Genomic DNA, 26,687 nt, shown 5'->3' with positions numbered 1-26,687 from the left:
CTCAGAAGCCCTGCAAAATCAATGCAAAAAAAGAACCGTAACCCTAAACTAACCTTATATCAATAAATGTGTATGCCCTGCCCTTACATAGTCTGTAGACTGGCTCCAAACCAGAAATGTTTACTATATAAATGGTGATTGCAATTTAGGCCAAGTTACTACAAATGTATGGAGTACCAAGAAAGCTCCCAATGTAAACGCCATACTTATCCATAGAGCCTCACTGACCCATTATGAATCATAATGTTGACTTTATTAGTCAGCTATGCTATGCGATACATCCTGTATGGCTATGTTCACACATAATATTTCCGTTAGTCTTAGGCCTTATTCACATGTTCAGTAAAGGTTTCTGTAATTGTGGATCTGTAATCACGGTTTAACTTACAGCACATTGATTTCTATTAGGCTATTCACACAGTCCTTTTTAACTTTGATCCAATCCGTTCTGTAAAAAAAAAAAAAAAAAATGCCCTAGTGCAGATTGTGATTGCAGATTGCGGAAGTCTATGGGATCCTTATTTTTTACGGACGTCACTTCTGTGCAAATCAAATCTATGCAAACTAGTACTATTCACATTTTACAGAAACGGATACGGAAACGGAAGCTGACGCAATTACGGATGCAAATACAGATAAATACCAATTTATACGGATCACTGAGTAAAAATAGCGAGAGGCCTTATGGGCAGTCTTTTTTCAACAAAAAACAGGATAGTGTTGAAAAAAACAGAACTGGTGCAAATCTTTCCCTTATAATTTTGCCCTTTCACTTCCACTCCTGATTTTGGTTGGAAAAAATATTGACCAAAAGACTGGAAATACTATGTGTGAACATAGCCTAAAACTGCACAGTAGCATGTATCCAAGACTTTGCAACATGAACAGATCCTAAACCTTTATAAATGGTAGCCACATAACCTCCTATGAGGGCGATGGCAGTCAACTACCATTTCAATACTGGAGAAAATTACTTATATGAAATTATCCAAATGTTTAAACCATTCAAAATAATCTGATCATTGCTCGGATTTAGGGAAACATGAATATGGCATATTCATAGGATTCTTCATAAATGCCTTACCTGGATCCCACCCCTGGGACCCACAGGTATCTGAAGATCGAGGGGCCCGACCCCCTTCTACTTTTAGTGGTTTATGTAACTGTCGTGAAGGTTAATGGATGCTCGGAGCTACTCTGTTTCTTTAATAAGTTCCTGGAGCCATAGAAAAATAGAAAAAAAGCTATTCTTAACTCATTTTCCCCCAAGTCACCCTGGCATCTCCCATTTCTTCTGATTCTGGTCTTTTGCTGCTCCTATTCTAAGATCCTTAAGCAGGACCAGCCAGCTCCACCAATAACTGGCTACATTAGTGTCCCATCTTGTTCAGGGTTTGGCTAAGCATGCAGGTCCAAGTTCCCATCTCGGAATCAATAGATGTCTAGAAGGAGACAGGACCTGTGAGAGACAGGTATATTTTATATTGTTTTGTTTTTTTTTTACTTTGAAATACCCCTTTACCATTCTTTACACTGATGACATACCTTGTAGTGCTACACTCGTTACACAACACAATTATCTCATCGGCTTGGCAAGTTTTTTGGCTCTGACACACTCAAGCTTGTTGGATTGTTGGATGGTGTTGGTGGCTCTTAATCTTAATAGGAGCATGTCCCAGAGTTGGGACCCACCTCTATCAGACATTTATTGCATATCTTAAGGATATGTCGTACAGGTCCAGATGGGAATACTCCTTTAGTCTTTGGCCAGTAAAGCTTTGTTTAGCATTTATCATCTTATAGAAGACCCAACACAGCCATCTATGGCTTCTAATCAGAAAATATAGAAGAAGGTTCTGAATTCATATGGCAAGTGGAATTCACATAGAACATAGTAGGGGCTTACATTAAATTAATATGGCAGACAGCTTTTTCAGAAAGCAATCATCCTAAAACCTCATGAATGGCCACCAAATTTTGGAAAGATTCACATTAAGTCAAGTAGTTACACAAAGCCCAGCTACTTCCCCAGCCAGATCCTTTGCCCTACAAGTGACAGTCAATTCCATAAATTAACTGAACATCTCTCTTCTCAAGAGCCAGGTTATCTCTCCATTGCCTGGAGCTCCGACTTAGAATGGGAACTTGCTTGTTTACTATCTTAATTAATACTCCTTTTCAGAAAGAGACAGGAGAAGGGAAATGAAGTGACTCGATAAACAGGTGTAGCTGTTATTTGTTATATTTAGGATCATTCAGGGCTTGGAGCAGATTAATCAGGCTTGACTGGACATGAACCTTCTCACTAAAAAAAAAAAAGTTTGCTCAGCTCTGCTGGATACCCAGTAGGTGAGTATTATACTAACTACCAGTCTGTGATTGGGAAGGCTTAGAAGGACAATCGGCAGGGCAATTGTCATTAGGATATGGAAAGAATACTGATTCACATCCAGACAACAACAGCTAGAACAAATATTCAGCAAAAACATTCAAAAACTTGACTTAGGGGCTAAGCTATAGGAAGTATATAGGTGTCAGTGGCAGCTGAAACCTGATACTTACACTCATCTGTCACTTTGTCATTAAAATATCAGTAATAAAAATGGTGGAGTTGAGATAAGGTGTAGACAAAGTGGAAGTCCCATAGTGGGGCATTGTGGGGGCATACTTTATGGGTATTAAAAAGACAAAACAAAAAGAAACCCATATTCCTATATACATATATATATATATATATATATATATGTGTATTTCTACAACCAATACCCAAGGATACAGAAAGTTTAGTAAACCAAATACAGGTTTGTTGTTTGAATACAGCAAAATAAACCAATAGAAATAAAAAAAAAAATTGTATTCAACGAAGTCTGAATTTTTAAGGCATTTGCTTTAGGCAAATTCAGTACAGAAGCAGGGTCTCCTGTATCTACTGAGCACCAAGGTATACATGTAAGCCTGCTGCTCCATACACCTTCCATGTCTGGGCGCAGAGCTCTGCATCTGGCCAGCAAGTGTTCACTGAGCAAGAGGCATACACAGCATGGCACCATGGAAACTATCTAGAGGAGCAGGGACTTCTGTCATTTTGGCAGGAGTCCCTGCTCCTCTTCAGTATTCAGTGATGCTCTGTTCTTGGGCACAAGGAGGTAAGTGGCACTCTTTGCCTGATCCAATGAGTATTCACTGAGCAGGAGGAATTGCGTGTCATTTACATGGTACCCAAGCTCTGCATCTGGCTCAGTGGGTATAGGTCTAAATGCAAATTGGCTGTCAAATTTTAGGAGGTTTTCTCATCTTTACACACCACATTGGTGCAATGTTTGAAGCATCATAACACTGGCAAATGCAAGGTTTTGCACAAATTTAGTTAAAGGGAATGTACCATTCGTGTACCATAAATGTTTCGCATGAATAGAACGGCGCCGGCAAGCCGGTGCCACAGTCCTTTTTGAACAGCAGCCTGGTTCCCCTGCAAGGTGCCGGTCTGTTACCAAGCACCGGCCCAGACTGAAGCACTGGAGGTGGGCCGGCCCTTCCCCAATGGGAGGAAACCCCCAACCCTTCATGATGCGGCTGTATTGATTCTAATGAAGCTGTGTCACAGAGGGGAGGGTAGAACAATACATTGGGAGCGGAGGGGCCGGCCCACCTCTAGTGCTTCATCCCGGGCTGGTGCTTGGTTAAAGACTGGCGCCATGCTCGGGAACAAGGCCATGGTTCATAAAAAGGACTATGTCACCAGCTTCCATGCGCCGGTGCCATTCTATTCATGTGCAACACTTATGGTACATTCACTTTAATCTGTCCAAATGTATCCATAGTAAATTGGTGTGGGAGCATGAAAAATTTTAAGTGTATGTCAATTGGGCACTGTTATGTGAGGGACATTGAAGGGGCATTCTGTAACCTTTGCCCCAGGACAGTTTGTCCTGTCCTTAATACATAAGCAGGGGACACTGTTATATATTTAGCATTTGTGGCCCCAGAGATTTAAGTCACGCTTATGTTCATTCTTGTTCTCACCACTTACTATAATAACCTAAGTATTCCGCCTGCTTCTGGTTGCGCTATCCCCCCCCCCCCCTTTAAGCGATTTCTTCTGAAGTTTCAGAACATAACCTCATGCTGTGTAAAAATGTAATGAAAACTGATATAAGAAATGTAATTACGGAAAGTCAAGTTATTCCTTAATATATTGTACATTATAAATTACGTCCCTCAAAAAGGTTAAAAAAGAGAGAAGCAGAATAAAGGGAGCTTTCTGTGGGGATGTGCTAACAAGATGATTCTATTCTCATAGATCAATAGCCAGTCAATTTCTTTTTTCATCACAAAATCACAGTTGAGAAAAATAAGACGGAGAAAGAGAAAGAAAAAAAAAGGCGGCTAATGACGGAGATCAGCATGTCTCAAATGACACAGCCGACATATTTTTTTTGAGCGGAATGTCCATAAAACATCTCTCGATTGCTTTGTACCTTGAAAGGGGAGCGTTGTACTCAAGGCTCAAAGAAGATATTTGCCTTAATTATATAGCTGATAGTATAATTACACATAGCTACATAATCTTTAATAATCCAAGAATACAGCCTTGGTACGTGGAAGTGAAGGATAACCTTACCGGTATCATGCCGGAATCACGCATGGCAGTTTTTGGGAAAACCACCATTGCATTTTTTGTGCCAAAACCAGAAGAGGATTCAACAGAAGAGACAAGTACAAGTTCTCCCTGTATATTTTCCATCCCCTTTGAATCTGGTTTTGGCAAAAAAAACTACGGTGAAATTTTTCCAAAAAACGGTTGTGTGAGAATACAGCATCAAATTATACTCTAGGTAGAAAGAACAGATATGGTAGCGCATCCATATACTTATCACTGATCCTTTTGCTTCTCAGCACTATATACTAGTAACATCAGCAGTTAGTTACATTTCGATCTAACTGCATAAGCAGTTCCGGGTTCAGGACTTAACGCGTAGGGTGCTTTGGACCCCACTAAGCTGACCACACTTTATTTGGTGACACTCTATTTTGTGTGTTTTGGTCTAAGTTTGGCACACTGTTACATATTTATCTATTTCCTATATTGTATTTTGTACATTGCTGGCTTTATGCACTTGCACTTTGGTATATTGTGACCGTATATATATTTTTAGGTTTTTGTACTATTTATATTTATATGATAGAGTGTGGGTTTATGCATAGTGAGCTGAGCTTTTTTGGAAAACCACCACTGCAGTTTTTGTGCCAAAGCCAGAAGTAGATTTAACAGAAGAGAGAAGTACAAATCCTCCCTGTATATTTTCTATCCCATTTGAATCCATTTTGTGCGGTTTCACCATCAAGCATGGCTGTTTTCTTCAAATAACAGCACCACCTTTACCCATGGTCTGTGTCTGATGTTGCAGCCCAGCCCCAAAAAATAAATCAGACCGCTTAGCCGATCAGTGGTTGCGGTGCTGTCCCTGAGTCAGTGATTGCCTGAGCACATGGCTGAAGACACACAAGAGGACACTGGGGGAGATCGCACAGGTATGATTCGCTCATCTCTAGTAAACACCATAAAAAATGGAAAAGCTTTGCCAGAATTTCCATGAATCCTGCGTCCCAAAAAACAAGAATATGAAGTCATATAACTCTAAAATCTGTGAAGTAAAAGATGGAGGGGTTGTCTTTTTTTCATCCTTATCAACTATGTAACTACAGTATGTAACTGTCTGTGCAACTATTTGTGGTGCTGACTAAATGGAAAGGAAAGGAGGGATGCAGCAAACTTATGTTCAACTATTATCTGCTCCTCAGGGGCGGCCCCTCTTGGACTTCAAGAAGCAGAGAGTGACCACCCCCAAGTAGCTGCTGTGCTAAAACCAGGCTTACATTTAAAGCGGAACTGTCATTTCAGTGTCATTTTTCTGAAAAAAATAAATATCAATAGTACAAGCGATTTTAAGAAACTCTGTAATAGGTTTTATTTAGCAAAAGAGTTTTCTTCTGTACTAAAAAGCTGTTTTCCTACCTCCCCCTCACTTCAGAAGATGCAGGATTTCTGTGTCCATTGTTCTCTATGGAGAGGGGAGGGGCTGAGAGGAGTGGGTGAGCACGGACCAGTCCTGCACAGCACAACACCCTGCAATCTTCTCTCAGCAAGTTCCTAGATAAGCACTGACCTTTCTGATCTCTGAATCCAGCATTTTAGATGCCCAGACAGTCTACAAACAGCTGACCTTCATGCCTCTTCTTCCTGCTCACTCATCTCCCTCGGCCCCTCCCCCCTCCATAGGATATAATGGACACAGCAAAATCCGTCTTCACTTGCTTCTCTGTAATGAAGACGGATTTGCCTGATAATGCACAGATAAGAAGTGTGGGGGGCGGGGAGGCTGGGAAATTGCTTTTTGAGTATGGAAAGAGGCTTTTTTGCCTAATAAAACCTATTATAGAGTTTCTCAAAATCACTTATACTACTGATTTCTGCAAAAATAAATAAATAAATATATATATATATTTATATAACAGTTACATTTGAATGCTTGGATTATCTATTTCAGTTGACTTATGGATTACATACATCACATGATCTTATTGTTCTTCTGCATCTAAAAGGTCAGAGTGTGTAGTACCCCCTTTTTTAAATTTTAATAATCATTTTAGTTGCCTAATTTCTCTAGAAGCTGCGCTGGTTGCCTATATTGTCTTCCTGGATGCTAATTGTCTGCACACAGCAGACTATACGTCCTGGGATACAGTAAGAATAGAGGCCACTCTGTGTGTGTCATGGCAGCTGGTCCTACCAGTAGCTAGGGTACATAACAGCATTCCAAAACATCTCACTAAGTGCCAGATCCATTGTGAAGCTATATACCCTTATATCAACCTCTCGAGTTCCCTCTCAAATCCACTTAAAGTCTTCACTATTTTGTACAAACAGATAATATCAAGACCGTGTCAAAGGTTTTAAAGAACTGAATCAACTGATCACTATAAAAGCAAACATGTCACAGCAACTCAGCGGCAACCAAGAAAAATGCTTATTATTCTGCTAACATTAGGATGATACTGGCACATGCAACTCTACCTACACATATGTATATATTCTTACAGTGTACACCCATATATACATATACCCTCCCAAAAGCCCCAGAAGCACTGGAACATTAGAAAGATTTTTTGGGGGTGATTTCCCCATCCGTTCTAACGTCATCAAAAAGCATAAAACCCTAGAAATGATTTAAAGAGGTTGTGCAAGAAAAATAAACTTTTCCCCTATCCACAGGATAGAGGGAAAGTAAGAGATCATGGGGGGTCCGACCTCTGTATCCCCCCCCCCCCTCGACACACACACACAGATCTCTATATCTGGCTTCCAGCTTCTCTGTTATGAACAGAGCCACAGGTACGGCACGCGACCTGCAGCTCTATTCATTCCTATTGATCTGCCGGAGAGAGCCAAGTAAGCACTCTTCCGGCTTACTTGGCTCTTTCCAGCGGCTATATTCAATCCTATGGAGCCGCCAGAAAGAGCTGAGTAAGCAGTCTTCTGGATTGCTCGGCTCTCTCCAGCAGCTCCATATCGATAAATAGAGCCACAGGTCACGTGCTGTAGCCATGACACAGAGATCGGTGGAGATACAGAGATCGTCGGAGTACAGCTGTTGGACCCTGCGATCTCCGCGAACAACCACTTTAAGGTTCTAGATCTGGAGGAAAGAAGGTAAAGGGGGGAAGTAATTTTGATAAATAACACAAGAACAAGAAGAGTCAATCGGAAATGTGGTAGAGCTTCAGTAAGTGAATGTAAACATGCCTGAGATGAACATATATCTATCCTAAGATAATAAGAAAGGAAATACTATAAAGGCAGACTAGATGGACCCGGTGGTCTTTTTCTAATGACAATCTTCTATGTTTCTATGTAATAGCTGTGCTCTCCCAAATGGGAAATTCTTGGTCGATCAATGCTAAACAGTGCAGCAGTAGAGGTAACCGCTAGAAAAGGACCAAGGATAATTGTAAGCATGGCCTATATAGTTTCTAATCAATTGAATAGATTTTTATGATTGTTTTACATTTGTAAAACATTGGGAAAAAAATTGATGTACTTAGCGTTGAACAAGGAAATCTGCCCACTTCTGCACATGAATGTACTGATACAATATTTACCTCTGCTGTAGGTGGGTTCTGATGCCTATTCTAGGTTTACTGAATTAACGCTCCTGTTTAGAGTTATTGTTATATTATTATCTATTTACAGATAGAGGAAGCCAGCACTGGATAACCATCCACACTGCATGTGGCCAACCAGGGTGCCAATCCAGACGCATAAACAAAGTAGAAGTTAAGGCCCTATTCCATGGGCCGACTGGAGGAGCAAACGAGAGCTATCAGCGCTTGTTTGCTCCTTGTTCCCCGCTCGCTGCCGCCGCTATTTCACACAGCGGTAGCAAGCGGGTGAGTCTGGGGGGGCCCGCGGGGGGGGGGGGGGGAAGAGGCGGCCCGGGTGACCGCTAAATCATCTGGGCAGCCCATAGCATACAGCAGAGGTCTGCTGCCACCGCTCCTGTTCCATGGAGCGACGGCAGCAGATCGTTGCTGTATAAGTCGTTTGTCTTTCAACATGTTTGAAAGACAAACGACGCAACGATCAGCCGACATGAACGATGTCAGCTGATCGCTGCCTTCTATCCCACGGGGCGACTATCGGCCGTAACGGCCGATATCGGCCAAATACGGCCGACAATCGTTCCGTGGAAAACAATCAGTTGTTACTTCATTTTTCACCACTATCTATCTACCTATCTTCTATCTATCTATCTATCTATCTATTTATCTATCTTCTATCTATCTATCATCTATATATATATATATATATATATATATATATATATGTATATATATATATATCTCATCTATCTGTCTATCCATCTATCTCTCCATCTATTTTATACCTATCCGTTTATTTATTTTATATCTATCTGTTTGGCACAGTTGCCTTGCAGTCTTGGGGTTGTTAGAAATGTGACCTAAGGCTACATCAGCATGAAGTTTGTTTGTTCTCCCTGTGTTTCTATGGGTTTACTCCCATGCCCCTAGAAACATAATGATAGCTTAGTATGGAATTTATGTTGTGACTCCCATTGGAGACAGGGATTGTCAAGTTCTATACAATACCACTGAGTATGTTGACCCTATACACTACACATAAAAAATTATCTATCTACTATCTATCTATTTATCTATCTATGTTTATATATTCTATTCTAGCTCTGTCCTTATAGATTGTATTAATCCGTGCATTATGAAGATTTTTTAGACTTGCAAGGAATCAAATGTCAATTTTGCTTTCCTTAATCCAGCCATTCATCCCTGATAATGCAAGGATTAATGTGGCTGTACACTGGAGAAGAGGCACAGGGAAGGAAAAAAAAAGTCATCAGTCCTGATTGTTTTACAGTGGAAGTGGACTTATCAGTGCCTGAATTGCCATGTGTTAAGGGTAGCTTGATTCTGTTTGTTCTGCCACATAACTTGCTTTTCTTGCCACTTAGTTATAGCAGCAGTTAATCTATTGACCAATGGCTTAACCAGCAGGTGGTCCTAAAACCTATAGGCCAGTTCTAACAAGGCCCGGCCGAAATTCCTCGAGCTGTTTTGTTACCTGGACTGAAACAGAGAAACTTCTTGTTTAGAAAATGTTTCCCCTCCCACAAAACATCTTCTGTATTAAGAGTCTTTTGTCGGAATAAGTCTGAGGAGAGGGATTATGAGGGATAGTCTGTCACACAAATTGTTTTTCTCCTAGACGCAGAATTCATCCTTGCATTAAAAGTTTACAAGCTCTCCTAATGAAATGATCGCTTCTCAAAAACAATGCCGGGCCGAAGGAGACGACAGTGAGATGGGAACACACAGAAAACTATCCGGGGACATTCTGTACTGCAAAGAATCAATCTAGAATTTTTAATTTGTTTTTTTAAATATTTAAAATACAAAAAGATACAAAAATATTTAGATTTTATTTTTATTTTATAAATTTTTTTAATACAACATTGTTGTGAATTTTTGCTTTACTGCCCTCCCCACCTTATCCACACGGGCCAAAGCAGACAGCCAGGTGGCGTTGATGTGGAGGAAGTGGTCTTTTGTGCAAACAGAAGGTAAATCTTTAAAACTATTGCAACCCAGGCACCTGTCCCTAATGGGCATGTTGACCACCCAGAAGAAACCGACTGCTTGGAATAATCCACAGGGGACAAGCCATTCGAAGTTCCGGCAGCTCCTGGAAGGCACAGCTTTTTAAAAGGATTCACAGGGTGAACAATTATGGTTTTGAAATGTGATCCATGTTAAAATTTAATGGAAAAGGAGATGAAAAACGATTCGTGTCAAAAAGGTCTGCTGATTGTATATCATTAGAAACACATGGCGCAAGCGGGTGTTTTGTATCATGTACAATGTATGGAAAATATCCTGACGGCAATTAAGTGAAATAAATGAAGTCTGTGATGTTCTGTTGTTCACTTCTTCACCTCTGTAGCGTTGATCCAGAAAAAATGAAATTTGTAATTGAATCATTTTTAATTTCAGTTGAATAAATTAAAATGTATATTTAACCATAAAGTACTATTGAAATCTGGAGATTAGGATCATGAGGAGGATGCTCATTTTGTTTTCTCGCTCTCTCTCTCAATATCCAGCGTTCATGTATTTAATTTAAAAAACAAATGAAACATTTAAAAAAAATTATAATAAAAAAAATGGAAAACGAAAGTCCACAAAGGGCAGGTTCATTGCAGATTGTACCTGTTGACTTTAGAAACATCAGCTCAATCCATTATGTGACAGTATCTGTTGAGTACCAGTAGAGAATTTGTTGCAAATTTTTCCCATCAAGTTTAATGGCAACAAAATTTTAAATTGAAATTTAATTTATCTCTTTGCAAATTCTATTACTCATCTCAGTCTTCTTTCACATGGGCCGATTGTTGGTACTGTGAGTATTGTACGTATTATAAGTGAGTGTTCCTAGGATAAATCCAAAAAATAGAAGTAGCTCCACAGTTCCAAGTAAAATGTCAAAGTCTTTATTGTAGCATATAAGAATAAAATAACAAAGATAAACAATAAAAACCGCTGACGCGTTTTGGGGAAAAAACCCTTAATCATGGCAGTAGCAATATTTCAAGAACACTCTTTTATATGCTAGGTGCAGAACACCATGGGAATTAGACCGCACACCCCACCTGGGGGGTCAGTCACATGACCATGTCACATGTAGCAATACATTGTAGTTATAATGAATGAGACACAATATTATATACTGTAATATGGCGAATAAGGCGACTGGGCGTATAAGACAACCACTGACTGAAGATTGTCAGGGGTTCGCCTTATACGCCGGAAAATGTTACCCCCTGCCTGCCCGCAACCCTGCTAAAAAAACTGTTCTGCTAAGAACTGTTAAAGAGGATGTACCATCAGGTACATCCTCTTTAATATGACCCACGGATAGAACGGCGCTGTCACGGCGAAGTGGCTTATAAGACGACCCCTGACTTCTAAGAAGATTTTTCAGGGGTAAAAAGTTGCCTTATACACGGGAAAATACAGTATATTATTCAGAAAAACTTGTAACAGGGAACTCCCTTCCCTCTATGACGTGGCTCCATCAGAATGGAGCAGCGTCATAGAGGGCTAGGGGATTCCTGGGCCCGGGCTCAGTACCCAAGGATAGAATGGCGCCGAACACAGGAACGGGGCTGAGGTTCGAAAAACGGACCGCGGCACCGGCTTCCTCGTGACGGCGCTGTTCTATCCGTGGGTCATATTAAGGGTACAAACACACACAGCAGATACGCAGCAGATTAGATCTAAATAACTGAACACAGTATCAAATCTGCTGCGTATCTGCTGCGTATCTGCTGTGTGTGTTTGTACCCTAAAGAGGATGTCCCTGATGGTACATCCTCTTTAACTCACCTGGGACCCGTTCCCGGCCTCCGCGCGTCTCCTGTACCATTCCCGGCGCAGGCAGTGTGACGTACAAAGCTCTCCCGAGCAGCCGAGTGTCTCATTGGAGACGCTTGGCTGCCAGGAGAGGTTCAGGAGAATGACAGAGGCTTTGGGTACTGCCGGAAACGGGCCCCAGGTGAGTTAGCTGTTTTTTTTTTTTTATAGTGGTCGCCCCATACAGTGGGGATGGGGCAATTTTTGAGCTCCCCCACCGTATGGGGCAACCATACCTGGCATATAAGACAACCCCCGACGTCTAAGAAGATTTTTCAGGGGTAAAAAGTCGTCTTATACGCCGGAAAATACGGTATATTATTCAGAAAAACTTGACACAGTGACATGTAATCAATACAGATAGAAGAAATCCAACCTGTAGTTTAAACCTGATGGATACCAAGTGCTCAAATTTAGTATCCAGAAAGCTTCTCTGGTACAAAGCAGTTTTCCCTAATAATCACCTCTACCTGGCCTATTACCTCTTTCAATAAGAGTGATTTTCAGATCACAGAAATCACTTATGATGATGATGATGATGATCCACAAAGTGTTTTATTAGACCAGATAGCGACCTGCGTAATGTAAGGGTATTGGTGCAACCATCTCTTATATGTTCTTGTATACCTGTCCTGGCCCCCCGTTTAGTACTCCCCACGTAGTGAAAATTGCATGATTTGCATCCCGCTAGGTAAACTATGTATGTGCTACCACAATTTAGAAAACTTTTTATTGTATAATTGTGATTAGAAGTGGATGACATGATCGTAGTGGATGTGGTCATATATTTGCACAAACCGCAAAGAGGTTGTGCACACTTATATGACCCTTTGGGGTACAACTAATTGGAGGCAATAGGGGGAGAGGATTCAGAGGAGAGCAGTAGGAGACAAAATGTTCCCCAAAGTTTTACCTCGTTGAGCAACAATTTTCCCCCCAGATTTTAGAATGTTCTAACAGGTAGCATCTTGGAAGAAAATGTAAATATATTTGTATATGATATTACGGATATGAGAAAATTGTGGACTGTAAGGAGTAGAGAAAACAATAGATGTGTCAACTTTGTGTTGTTATTTGTGTTTAGTTTTCCTGTTTGAATACTCTCTATACTGTAAGTGATATTCTCTGTTGTGGTTCTCTGCTACGGATTCAGCCCTATGTATGGTTGTAGGTGGTAACCCCTCACTTTCAGTTTACTTTCTAGGTCCCTGCATGCATGCGAATGCACCCACATACGAATTCAGCAGAAATAAAGATCATCCGGATGGTACAAGCCGGGATGATCTTCAGTGATACCGTTCTGTAATCCGACCAGGTCACAGAACGGCTGGTGTTTCACACTGTGTGAATATGGCCTAATATACTAAGTTATAGGGGTACTTTTAATGAATGGATTGCTTTAATAAAGTTAGATTACTTTGTAATATAACTTCATTAAAATAAATGTATAGTTTTCTCTTTACCGACAAGGGCAACACAGGCCCCTCTGCTGCCACCAACATTTATGTTGGGAACGGCAGGGCTGCCTAAGCACAACACTATACAGATGAGGATCCAGTTCCCCCTTGTACTCTAAATTCTACACAGTACCCGGTGGAGACTGGTCTATCACTGAGCGCTGTCTTGCCCTGTATCACCAGCTCTTTGCGAAAGCACTTGATCAAAGCAGCAGTCCTGGAAATACAGGGCTTAGACAGCCCTGCAGTTCCCAACATGAACATTGTTGGAAGCAAAGGGGCTTGTGTCGCCCCTTATTCGGTAAAGAGAAAAATATTCATTTATTTTAATTATATCACAAAGTAATATAACTTTATTAAAGCAATGTATTTAAAAAAAAAAAAAAAAAGCATCTCCGGAGTACCCCTTTAATAAACTTTAATAAACTAATAATAAACAATGGTCGTCCCAGGGGGTGATAGCCCCCTTAGCCCTCCCAATAAATCTGCCAGTGCCTTTTCTTCTCCATTTTGAGCATTTTCCAAGTGTTTTTCACATACATCAGATTATGTCTTTAAGTATGTATTATTTCTGACTTCTGTGTTTGTAATGACAGACGCATACGTTCTCACACAATGAATAATCAGAGCCGTGTTAAGCAGTCTTGTATAACTTTTGTGCCGAGGTTACATTGTAAAACAAGCTTGTAAGGTGCTAAGGCAGACAATGCTCCAAGGTTAAGCAAGCACCCTGAACAATGCGAAAATAAATAGGACTATATAATGCCTTAAATAGTAACATGATATTTTAAAGTGATTGATGAATAATATCAATAATTATTGCGGCTGATAACCTGATATTGTAATATGGTAAAATATGAGGTCTCGCGCTAATAATGCGATTTAATGCGTGAACCATTTTCCAACGTGAGCATTACAAATATTTTAGCATTAACATAATGACTAGTGCGATCACTCGTACGGCAAAGGAAAGGCATTCCCCTAATGTACAGTTCTCTAAAACGAGGGAAAATGTGAATGATTTCCTTTGTATGAAAATAGTCATTTGACTAAATGGATCTTTTTGGCTTAGTCGAAAACTTGCACAGAGCTTCCCCTTATAGTCATTTCATTTAGGATTATGTAAAAAAAAAAAAAGAAGCAAAATAAAGGTGAGGTATTAGGGTTTGGGGGAAGGTAGAATAGGTTGGGGAAAGCGCAATTCATGATTAAAATTTTTTTTTTTTAAAAACTGAAAATGTATTCATCAGTGTAAAACTGGTATAAACTGCCAAAAGCAACCAATCACTTCTCCGATTTCATTTTACCTGGACAGGTAAGTCAAATTTAGCAGGGGAATAAGGGATACAAATTGACCATGACAATAGGTATCATAATAAACTTTACTGACTATGGATCCTATTACATGGGATGATTGATTATCATGCGGAAAATCGTTATATCGTTCGAATTTAAACGATAATCGTCCTGTGTACTTGCAGGCAACAATCGAAAAATCGATCATGTCGTTGATTGTTGATTAAGATCTAACCCTAAAATCATTGTTAATTGTTGGCTGTAATTCCAGATTTGTTGGCAGTAATTCCAAATTCTTTAGCTGTAATTCTGCATTCGTTGGCTGTAATTCCGCATTCGCTGGCTGTAATTCCGCATTCGCTGGCTGTAATTCCACCTTCGTTGGTTGTAATTCCACCTTCGTTAGCTGTAATTCCCCATTCGTTGGCTGTATTTCCGCATTCGTTGGCTGTAATTCCGCATTCGTTTACTAATCGTTCAGTATAATGGCACATCATTCATTCTTTTGCTGAGATCAGATTGAGTAAACGATCGTAGTAGCAATCGTTGTAACGATTATAACTAAAAACTATCCTTCTGTGTAATATCATGAACAATTTCAGGTTAATGATAAACAATCTTGTTTCCAATCATTTATCGCTAGCCATTGTTCGTTAAAAATTGCTAAGGGATGTATAACACATTCATCCTTGGTCACTTAGAGAGCTAAGTCTTTATTCGGGAGACCCAAATGAATAACTTTTCAACTGTTCAACGGACAGAGCAGGATATACACTGGGGAAAATAAAAAACAGAAACACCTTAGCAATGAAGAGATACAAAAGTGTGGCCAAAGAGAGTCATAGGAAGCAAAACATATAGCAAAGAAAAATAGAGTTGGAGATGATTGAGACTAGTGTTGAGCGAGTATGCTTGGTCGAGAATAGTGCTTAATCGAGCATCGGCGTGCTCGACTCCAAGCTCAACTGAGCACCTTATGATGCTTGGGTAAAGGTGGCCACATACCTTAAATAACTGATGCCTGTCAGTTATATCTCCCACTTGCTGCAGTAAGCAATTCCATTTTCTTGTTCTAATTTTTGGATATTTCATCCCTTGAAGGGGTGTTTAACGAAATATACAAAAATTAGAACAAAAAAGCATAATTGGTTACTGCAAGACACTAACCTAAAGGCCTCCCTACGTTATTTTCATCATTTTGGCTAGATGTTAGTCTCCCTACACTTTCCCTCAACAGATTATATCAGAGGTAAGAATATCAACGTTGGATCATTTGTTTTCCTTGGAGATTAGCCACCACCAGTAGTGTAAGATACTGGCTTACCCCTCCTTATCCCACTGAAAACATATATCATGCATGTGTATGGGAAATGGGAAGGGGGGGGGTCAGAAAAAAATTGTCGGCCAAATGGGCATTTGGCTAATAGCTACTGAAGGTGTTTTAAACCTTAAATGTAAAACCAGTTTGGGGCTATGTTTATAAATAGGCTTTTGAGCCCAATTTTAAAGCATAAATGGTTAAAATAAAACACAATTTTAAAAAAAATAAAATTGCTTTTTTAATGATTTTTTTTCCAGCCATGTACAGCTTGAACCTTTGTGTGAACATAGCCAAATACTGATACCAAGCCAACATATCTCCCATGTAAATGTATCTAGTGTTAATCTCTACCTGTTGTGTCTTTGCATTGTAATGTATCCATTTCTACCTATGCTAATTCCTTATCTTGTATCTCATTATAAAATCCCCTGTACAATCCCCTCTTAAACCATCTATCTGCTACTGTAGATGGAGCTGATAACTTTCAGCACAATGCAGATCCCGTCCACCTGTAAATCTTACCACTTTACAGCACTTCACACCTTCGTAGTACCGGTTTATCTCCATCACCTTGTTGAGGCCGGAAATTACTTTGTGCCACCATTTTCCCATAGCATTCATTTAATCACTTTTTTTTGCTACAAATTAACCCATATTTAATTTACATTGTTTGGTTTGCAGATTTTTTTTTTTTTAATGCTTCCTCATGTCAACAATTGCACAGCATTCATATTACACCTAGCCAAACAAAAGAGGGGGCGATTTGCTTAATCCGGAATCTCTGGTTGAACAGATGTGGTGCTTCAGAAATAATGAACGTCCCCCACCTGAACAGGATGCTGCCTCATTGTCTATCTCCACATAACATGTGTGGTCTCTTCACATTGGCAGCATCAAGTTCCCTTGAGCGGTGTGGAACTCCCAGCCAGAGATACTGTTGTCTCTATACACTTATACCCCTTCAATTCATCTAATAGATGGGTCATAGAAATCTCTCATTTGTTATACTAAGCCATTAAGTGACATGGGGATTGTGCAAAGCCTTTTCGACAATGGCTAAATTGTACCACATACTGCAACAGTGCCTGTCGCAGGCTACAATAAGGTACTGCGTCCATTGAATCGGGTTGGAATTTTAATGCAACTATAAAACTAATTAGAAACCTAATGTTTCCATAGAGTTGTAGCAAAACAAGTATAATATAATATCCTCTTTTTTTAATTGAGCTAATTGTTATTTATTAGGAAAAAATAATAAAAAATAAAAAGAATAAATAATAAATACCGTATTTTCCGGCGTATAAGGCAACTGGGCATGTCAGGGGTTCACCTTATACACCGGAAAATGTTAACCCCTGCCTGACCGCTACGGTCAGGCAGGGGTTAACCGCAGCTAAATAAAAAAGAAAAAAAAAACTTTAACTCACCTAGGCCTGTTCCCGGCCTCCGCAGCCCCCCCCCCCTCCCTGCACTGTTCCCGGCACAGGCAGTGCAACGTACACTCATCGGAGAGGCTCAGAGACGCTAGGCTGCCGGGAGAACTTTGGGAGAATTAGAGCGGCGCTGGAAGTTCCCGAAGCTCTCCCGGCAGCCGAGCGTCTACGAGCATCTCTGATGAGACGCTCAACTGCCCGGGAGAGGTTCGACGATCTCTGTCCCCGGTGCAGGAAGTTTGCGTCACACTGCCTGCGCCGGAAACGCTGCGGGAGGCGCACAGAGGGCGGGAACAGGCCCTAGGTGAGTTAAAGGTTTGTGTTTTTTTGTAGTGGTCGCCCCATACGGTGGGGATAGGGCCATTTTTTAGCCCCCCCCCCACCATATGCGGCAACCATACCCGGCGTATAAGACAACTCCCAACTTTAAACCTGATTTTTCGGGGTTAAAAAGTCATCTTATACGCCGGAAAATACGGTAATTATAATTTTTTTTAAAAGTTACTATGCTCAGCCACTTCTGCTGTTCACACTTCTGTCTTCATTTTTTAGAAAGAATATAGCTGGCAACAACCAGCGTCAGCCATATTGATACTTACACCTTCTGGCTGGGTTCACACTATGTATATTTGAGGCTGTATTTGTGAGGCTGTATAGCAACCAAAACCAGGAGTGGATTGAAAACACAGAAAGGCTATGTTCACATAATGTTGTAATTGAGTGGATGGCCGTCATTTAATGGCAAATTTTTGCTGTTATTTTAAAACAACGGCTGTTATATTGAAATAATGGCAGTTATTTACCGTTATATGGCGGCCATCCACTCAATTTCAACATTGTGTGAACAGAGCCTTTCTGTGTTTTCAATCCACTCCTGGTTTTGGTTGCTATGAGGACCTGACTTGAGGACCAAATACTGCCTGAAGTATACAGTGTGTGAACCCAGCCTCTGGGTTATTACCTTCCTCTAATTTGCTGCTATATTGGCAAAAATTCCAATTCTACCCCTTCCTCAATGCATTATTAGAAGTATTACAGTAGTAGTGAAGAGAAGCGCTTCACTGGGCTCGGTGTTCGGCTTGTCATCCGGCTGCTTTTGGACTCTGTGCTGCTCCATGCCACTCCACTACGGCTGCTTGGAAAAGCTGGATCCAGTCCTGGGAAACTGGAAGAAGTTTCCTAGGACTGATTCCAGCTCCTCCAGGCACCGAGTTTAAAGGCACTGAGGTTAAAGGCAGCCGGCTGCCAAGCCGACCGCCAAGCCTAGCGAATTGCTTCTCTTTGCTACTACTGTAAAATCGATCATCCCTAATTGTTATACACTCATTGACCCAAAAAAAAGTTGTAGGAATCGAATGAAAATTTCTATGTGTGATGTAATGATGAAATATGTGAGTAATTACTATAAGATAATGAAAGGACAAGTCTATTGGGAAAAACTGTACAATGCAATGGAAGCTCTAGTATCCAGTTGGATGCATCCAGTCAAGATAGGATAGAAGATAAGATATGAATGAACAAGGAAGCATAGAGGTTCTGTATGGCATCCAGAGGCAGTAAATGTGGATACTAGGCAAGAATTGTAAAGTGCTGCGGAATCTGTTTGCGCTATATAAATAAAAATTATTATAACATTATTTTTATTATCAAGGAGCCAAAAAACTGTTACAAAGTGTCAGAGACATTTTTGGGAAACCCTTGTGTGTGTGGTGCCCATTCTCCTACAATGGAGGCCATAAGAGGCAACGCATGTGGCCGCAGGATGTCCAGTACATATCACTGAGCTGTTAGTGTCCTTGTATCACTACGGGTGACCGACTGCAATATCATCACACCAGCAGGGGGCAGTAAGTTGTTACAGCAAAGCCAGGATCAAAGTGCTCACCATGAGGCGGCCATACTCCATCCTGACCGCCCTCGGATCACAAACAGAACCTGAACTTGTCGCTATTGGTAACAGGGTTCCAGTCTATAGCTGCTGGCTGAGCTGGTAACCCTATTGATGGCACAGAAACCCATGTCATATCTAGGGGGTCACCAGGAGATCACATGACCAAACGGAAGGAAAGATTCTAGAAATTTTCAGATAGAAAGGAGCAACTAAATGAGGTAATACTAGCTAAAATCTATCTATCTATCTATCTATCTATCTGTCTGTATTAGCTGACTAGCCTCCTAATGAATAATAATTCTTTTTTTCAAATGAGTAGCTGTCGGCCAATCTCATCCACCAGCTGAATACAAGTATATAGGGTTGTATTACAGTTCTCTGCACAGCAGGTGGATGGGAGCAACACTTATAATGTTCATTCTGGGGCTTAGTGGGGGTCCGGACAGCCACAGCCAGTTTTTTTTTTTCTTACAGAAATTGTATATATATATTTATATATATATATATATATATATATATATATATATATATATATATATTTAACCATTTTATAATACTTCTCCACTCCTGGTATCCCCGGACGATACCCTGAGGAGTCAACTCATGCTCATATTTTTGAGCATGAGACCATTTAAGGGGCCAATCCCATCTTGATCTCCACAAAGCAGGGCTGTTCAGGAAAAGATGGGAAGATTAAGAGGCTGTTGTCACTAATTCAGAATAATAGGATCCATACAGGGCTGAATACAGAATGGGCCTCCTAGGAAAGGAAGAAGCTACCAATATTTTGACAAGTGAGTAGAAGATGAGAGGATTAGTGCTCCATAGTAAGGAAGCAGTGCCCTACATGTTGGGAATGGTATATAGATTGAAGATTTCATTTGACATTCATGAACCAATTGGTATAATTTATTCTCACCCATTCCAAAGAAATAGCTTGGTAGGTATCAAAGATGAAAAAATCTAATTTATTTGAAATTTTCAAAATTTTTTGGATTCAACCAAGCTGACAAATTGCTCAGATGTCATAGCATCCTGAGGGTGTACCCGAGGGCACAAGGAAATCAGACCCGAAACAAATGATGAGAAATTCCTTATTCTCCAGTAGATATACATACTGTAAATATTATAATCCATATCTATTTAAATAATACTCCATAAGGATTTTGGATTTTTTTATTTTTTTTTTTTGGGGGGGGGGGTTATTGCCATCCTAGCAGCTGTATTAATAGATGCTCTTAGGCACTCCTAACATGGTGCGCATTGGTCCATGGAGTGGACACACTCTCTCCCCAGCTATATCTTCTGATCACAGCAGGTCTTGCTAGTGAGATCTGCTGTGATCAGTATCTTGACATGCCTGATGACCAGTGTTGAGCAAGCATGCTCGGTCAAGCATACTGCTTGATCAAGCTCAATGCTGGACTGAGCACCTTGTGTTGCTCGAGTAAAGGTGGCCATCAGTGTCAGACTGGGGTATCTGGAGCCCAGCAGAGGAAATGATCCTGGGGGCCCACCAGTGAAGAACCAGTGAGAAACAACACGTGAGTCAGCATTAGTGCAGGTTCTAACGATGCAGGCCACTGAACACTGGTGGCCATACATTGCCAGTTATAGTCTCCGCCCAGAAACCTATTATATTTTTTCATTAAATTTTTTTAATATTTCATCCATTGAAAGGATGTTTAAATAAAATATACAAAAATTAGAACAAAAAAATGTAATAGGTTAACCAAGCACCAGGTTAAATTCTCTCCCATTAGTTTCAATAGGGTTCTTTACTTGAATCGAGCACCCCAGCAATGAAAAATGCTCATCTCGATTAACAAGCACTTTTGTTAAGAGAATTTAAGTGCTCACTCAACACTACTGATGATATGTCAAAAGTTCTCTTTGATTGAAGATGGAACTGTGCCATAAGATACCGCCATATAGTGTATAATACCAAACAGTGACAAATAACTGTTCCTTGCAAAAATCAGTCTAATAACAATGATATATAATAACCGTCTAAACAAAGCAAAGCACTTCGCTTGATTGGCAAGTAGCTTATGGACCATTTGTCTTTTCAACTCTGTTCAGCTCACTGTCGCTCTTCACCGGCTGATGGGAAAAGCTGGACCAGTCCTGGGAACCTTCTCCCAGTTTTCCAGCACTGGATCCAGCTTTTCCCACCACAGTCCCCCAGGACTGGATCCAGCTTTTTCCCGACACCTGGGAAGGAGCATCAGGTTGCGGAACAGAGTTGAAAGGCAGACGGACGATAAGCCACTTGTCGGTCAAGCATATCGCTTTGCTTCATTTAGACGGGTGATTGGTTCATCTCTAATAATAACAAAACCTATGGTAGGTTGCTATACTCAAGTGAGGAAACAGATGTAGCTGTGTATAAATTCCACCCCTCAACGGCCGGCTTTGTTGAGTGATCAGATCTACATCTATATAATTAATGAAATAATGCGTTGCCGGATGGCACTGAGTGGCTCAAAGGCTCAGGTGGGTGCACAAGTCTCAGGTCGCAAGATCCAGGCTTCCAAATCCACAAAAAAGAATTGTAACGAGACGGCACTCCAATTCAGGTGAAAAAGATCTCATTGAGTAGATCGAAACGTCGCAATTTGATGGGTGAATAAATCACATTTCTTTTTTTACCTGAATTGGAGTGCCGTATATAATTGTATATAATTAATGGATATTTCAGTACATAAAATATACTTCATTAATTTGGTAATTTTTTATTCTCCAGAAGTGGTATTGAGTAATTTCTAACCCAAGTTGTCAAGTGGACGCTTTATCTCTTTACTAAAGCCTCCAAGCATGGATGACTCAATGCAGGAAACGGTATCAGGAAGGATGAAAGGCGAGGAATGGGTCAGTTCGAGAACAAGGGAGGTGCAATATTTTGTCTCCAGCTTCTCCATTTTAAACCAGTTTTCTTGTACAATATGTGTTTCCATGGTAATCAAACTAGATTGTGGCTTAAAAAAAGGAGCAAAGAGCAATTTAGAAGGCAACCAGCCCGGGGAAAGACATAAATATTAAACACGGTAATGTCCAACCCGCACAAAATGCAGGAATTGTAGACTTAGCTCAGTGTGTTTATAGACTGCCAATTTCAAAGATGTAAAAAAACCGCGATGGTCATTGCATGGCGATTTTTTCAAGCTGTTACCAGTTACAAAAACTACGCTGGTATGTAAGTTCATGGGCGTCACAGAAAGTATGTGCAGCGACATAAAAGCAGTTATGGCGTGCATTAAATGAAAATAAGTTGGTTACATTCAGACTGAAAACTTGGAATGTGAAAGCAATATTGAAAGCGAGAACAAAAACATTTAGAGAATATTTTGCTGGTGCCAAGCATGGAAATACAGCCGGTGCTTAGCAAAATGGAGGATGGATTTAGAAGGTGGCAATTTATTTTGAATTAACTTATTTAGTATAACATTATCATATATAATTACATTATTGTTATTAGTATTATTATTTTATTTAAAGGAGAAGTCCAGTGTTTTTTAAAAGCCGGCAGCCTGCATGGGCAAAACTGGTTTCAAGTAACAGCTTACCTCTCCCTGTACCTCCGCTAGGCTCTGGAATCTCCAGGGTGTCCACGTCACAACTTGGATAATGGGCTGGCTGAGGGACACCACCCCAGTCACTGATTGGCTGAGCGACCAGTGCATCAGCCCGAACAGGCATTTCCCCCGAGTCGTGACGTCATCACTACTTGACGGAAAATGACTACTTTGTAATGTGTGTCAATAAGCTATTTGGCCCCCTTTCCCCACTTTCCGACCCCCAACCCCCGGAAGTTAAATAAAGTATATATACCCAATTACTGTTGACTCCCGTCCTCTTCTCCCGGGCGCCATCTTGTGACGATGTCGTCAGAGCCGGAGGGTGGGCCAGGTCTTCTTCCTACTCTGCGTCTTCTGCTAAAGTGAATGGGAAAGGAAAAGGCTGCTGGTGCACTTGCGCACCAGCAGCCTTTTCATTGGCTGGAACGCGTCACATGGCTTCCAGCTTGCTCAGCCCTGATGTGGAGACGCTGGCGCGGACGGCGGGCGATTCAAGTGGCGTTCGTCGTCTGTGTTTTTTTTTTGTTGTTGTTTTTTTACAGGTCCCGCCGGAGTTGTCCTTTAACTTCTATTCACTTTAAAGGGAACTAATTAGCACGGTTGTTCTGATACAGCTCCAAACTACAGCAAATAGAGCTCCTACACAGCCCCCGTACCGTATCTGTGGTGTCTTCATTGGTAAGCATAGTTACTGGAAAAACATCTTTTATTCTGGCACATTAGGCAGGGAGAGAGGTGGGAACTAGTCATCTGGAGGTGTCCAGGTCATGGTACTATTGTGTGCTCTGAAGGGATGATTGACAGGCAGAGAGGCCCGTTAGTGGCCATCAATCACCCATGCAGAGCAGACAGAGCAGAGAGTCGGGACTAGTTATGGTCTGGTCTCCACCCAGATGACTAGTTGCCACCTCTCTCCCTGCCTCATGAGCCAGAATAAGATTTTTTTTACAGTAACTACACTTACCGATGAAGACACCACAGACATGGTATGGGGGCTGTGTAGGAGCTCTATTTTCTGCAGCTGGGAGCTATATCAGCACAATCGTGCTGATTAATTCCTTTAAGAGGTCATTCAAATGTCCATAGAGTTCCGTCCGTACACAGACAGTGTTCTGCAGACTGGATCTGGGAGCTCCCAGCATCATGATTATTATGATGTCGGGAGCTCCTAAATCGTTTAAAAGCTTGCGCTAGTGTACCGACACAGCCACACGGCTGTGTCAGTACACTAGCACAAACTTGTAAACGAAAATGGAGACTATAGGCTGCTGGAGTTAAAAAAATAATAAAAAATAATAACTTTAAAAAAATAAAAAATCCGTCCTGTAGTTGTAGAAGAGAGCAGAGCTGTGAAAATAGGCTCTCCCCTTCACATTCACTCAAATAAAATCCAAAAATAACAGAGATGGGGCAGCAGACACAGAAATTGCTGTGAAACAGCTTAGGTGTGCTACAATAGCCGTCTATAAAGGTATGACATTTCGGAGGACACGTCCCCTAGAGACTTTTATAGCTGGATTTAGAGAAGTACCTATAACATTTCACTTCAATTTCTTCCTCTTTGCTGCCAAGTCACTTTTCTTCCAGTAAATGTACCCTGAACATGTTCTTCTTTGATACAGCTGCAGTCCGTTACATTGTATCACAGCAGGTTAAGGAATATTACCATATATCCGCTTCTTGTGTTATTTTTCCTAAGGAAAAAACAACCATATTACCGAAGCTGTAAAGAGGAATTAGATAAGGATATTTTTGTTCACTGACAACAAGTAGAGCTGCCACTGACTCTTCTGTAGACTAACACATCTCTGCAGTGACAGCCCACTCAGCCAATCACTGACCCCGGTGCTATCCTGTCTCAGTTAGTGATTGGCTGAGTGGGCTGTCACTGCTGAAACAGGATAGTCTGCGGAAGTGTTGGCGGCAGCTGTGGTCAGCAGGGGACCCAGAGACACGGTGAGAGGACAACGGGGGAACATTAAGAGGTAAGTATAATCATTATTATTTTACATAAAATATATAACAATATAATATATAATAGGCTCAGTAAGTGAGTTCCAATATAGCAGACCGACACTTACCCTGCGGGTTGGGCTGTATAGTACAGGCCTTGGTGGCAAATTAGCCAAGAATTTATCTGGACTCCTTATGACTATGTCCAGTATAGTGTTTAGCAAGCATTAGCGCTCAAGTATAATACTCACTTGAGAATAGGGCTACCTGAGAATGATATGTTTGCCCCCTTCTCCAGGTCACTGGGGAAATGTCTACTGTTCATTGCAGGGGCTCATCCTACCAAATGTTTCTCCTCCTCACACAAACCAATAGGTGCCATCCAGGGGAATAACTAGAAATAGCTGGGTCCTATAGCAAACTTTTGATTGGCCCCTTCGACTGACCACAAGCCTATCACGTGTAGTAATAACATTTAAAGGGGTTATCCAGCGCTACAAAAAAACATGGCCACTTGCTTCCAGAGACAACAAGACTCTTGTCTCGAGGTCAGGTGTGGTTTTAAATTAAGCTCCATTCACTTCAATGGAACTAAGGGGCAAATCCCACCCAAACTGGAGACAGGAGCGGTGCCATCTCTGTAAGAAAGTGGCATGTTCTTTGTAGCGCTGGATAACCCTTTTAACTGCAAGTGCTCATAAGGAGGGCTTGCAGTTAAAGGGACAGTTTCAGCACCCAGGAGGCAGCTTGGCCACCGGGTGCTGCAAATGATGATGGCTGAAGGGACACAGTGTATTGAAGGAGTGCCCCCCCCATCCCTATAGTGGTAGTTACGCCTCTGGTGCCTTCACTAAATACAAATTTTAATCTTGCAAATTTTGCAATTTCCCTGTCCAATTGTCCACGGCTGAGACATTTCTATAAACCTCTTAAGTGACATTACCTGGTTTTAACAAGTTGCTAATAACTGCATTAGATAGTTCTCGCAGGGACGGAGCTTTTACTGCATCAAGAACACCTGTGTCCAAACTGGACCCCATAGCATTTACGACTTTTCTGCCGGAACATACTATAACCATATGTAACCATTATTCACTCATACCTGATAATATTCAGAAACTATTTCTAATCCATAGAACAAAAAAAAAGAAAAGAAACCATTTGGGGTGTTTTTATATACAGTATAGAATTTTTCATAGTATTTTCCCAGGGTTATTCATGGGTTTTTATACTTGAGAAAGGCCCGGTATGATATAGAGGGGCTTAAAAGTTGTGTATTTTGGTGTATGCATATGGCATAATAAAGTAATAACTTTTGCTACGGAAGAGACGGTCTTCAATTTTCTATTTTTTGGATGAAATACTAGGTGTGAGCCGACCCGGTGGAAGACCGTGCATCACATTGGAGATACCGCTGTTTCCATAAGGAGTGGGTATAGAATTTTTCATAGTATTTTCCCAGGGTTATTCATGGTTTTTGGGGGCCCAAAAGAACTGTGGCCATTTATAGAGAAATATTAAATACATTACAAAAAAGTGTTGCCTTTGTGCCCCTTTCCTAGTGTATTATTCACTCTTGGCATGCTACAGATATGGCATCTTTCCCAAAGGCTTCTCTATAGGCTTCCATAATATGGCCACAAAACCTAGCCTGGCCACAGGTGTGATGACCCTGTAACCTGTCTTCAGGGAATAAAAATGCTTCTGTACTACACCCATATGAATATTGCCATAAGGACATGTTAAAGGGGATTT

At 40.9% G+C, this 26,687-nt stretch overlaps 1 protein-coding gene across 1 annotated transcript in view; it reads right to left on the bottom strand.

The window, feature by feature from the left end:
* Window positions 1-24,586: 24,586 nt before the first annotated feature.
* Window positions 24,587-26,687, bottom strand: part of CAMKMT (calmodulin-lysine N-methyltransferase) — a 373,175-nt gene continuing 371,074 nt past the window's right edge. The window contains exon 11 of the mRNA XM_069954667.1: window positions 24,587-24,673. Within this exon, the coding sequence (XP_069810768.1) occupies window positions 24,665-24,673 (9 nt within the window). The 3' untranslated portion in view covers window positions 24,587-24,664. The remainder of the gene's footprint in view (window positions 24,674-26,687) is intronic.

This window comes from Dendropsophus ebraccatus, chromosome 15 (genome assembly GCF_027789765.1).
Source record: "Dendropsophus ebraccatus isolate aDenEbr1 chromosome 15, aDenEbr1.pat, whole genome shotgun sequence".
Taxonomy (NCBI): Eukaryota; Metazoa; Chordata; class Amphibia; order Anura; family Hylidae; genus Dendropsophus; species Dendropsophus ebraccatus.
The sequence above is the reverse complement of the archived record's forward strand: the minus strand, read 5'-3'. Positions and strand labels throughout refer to the sequence as shown.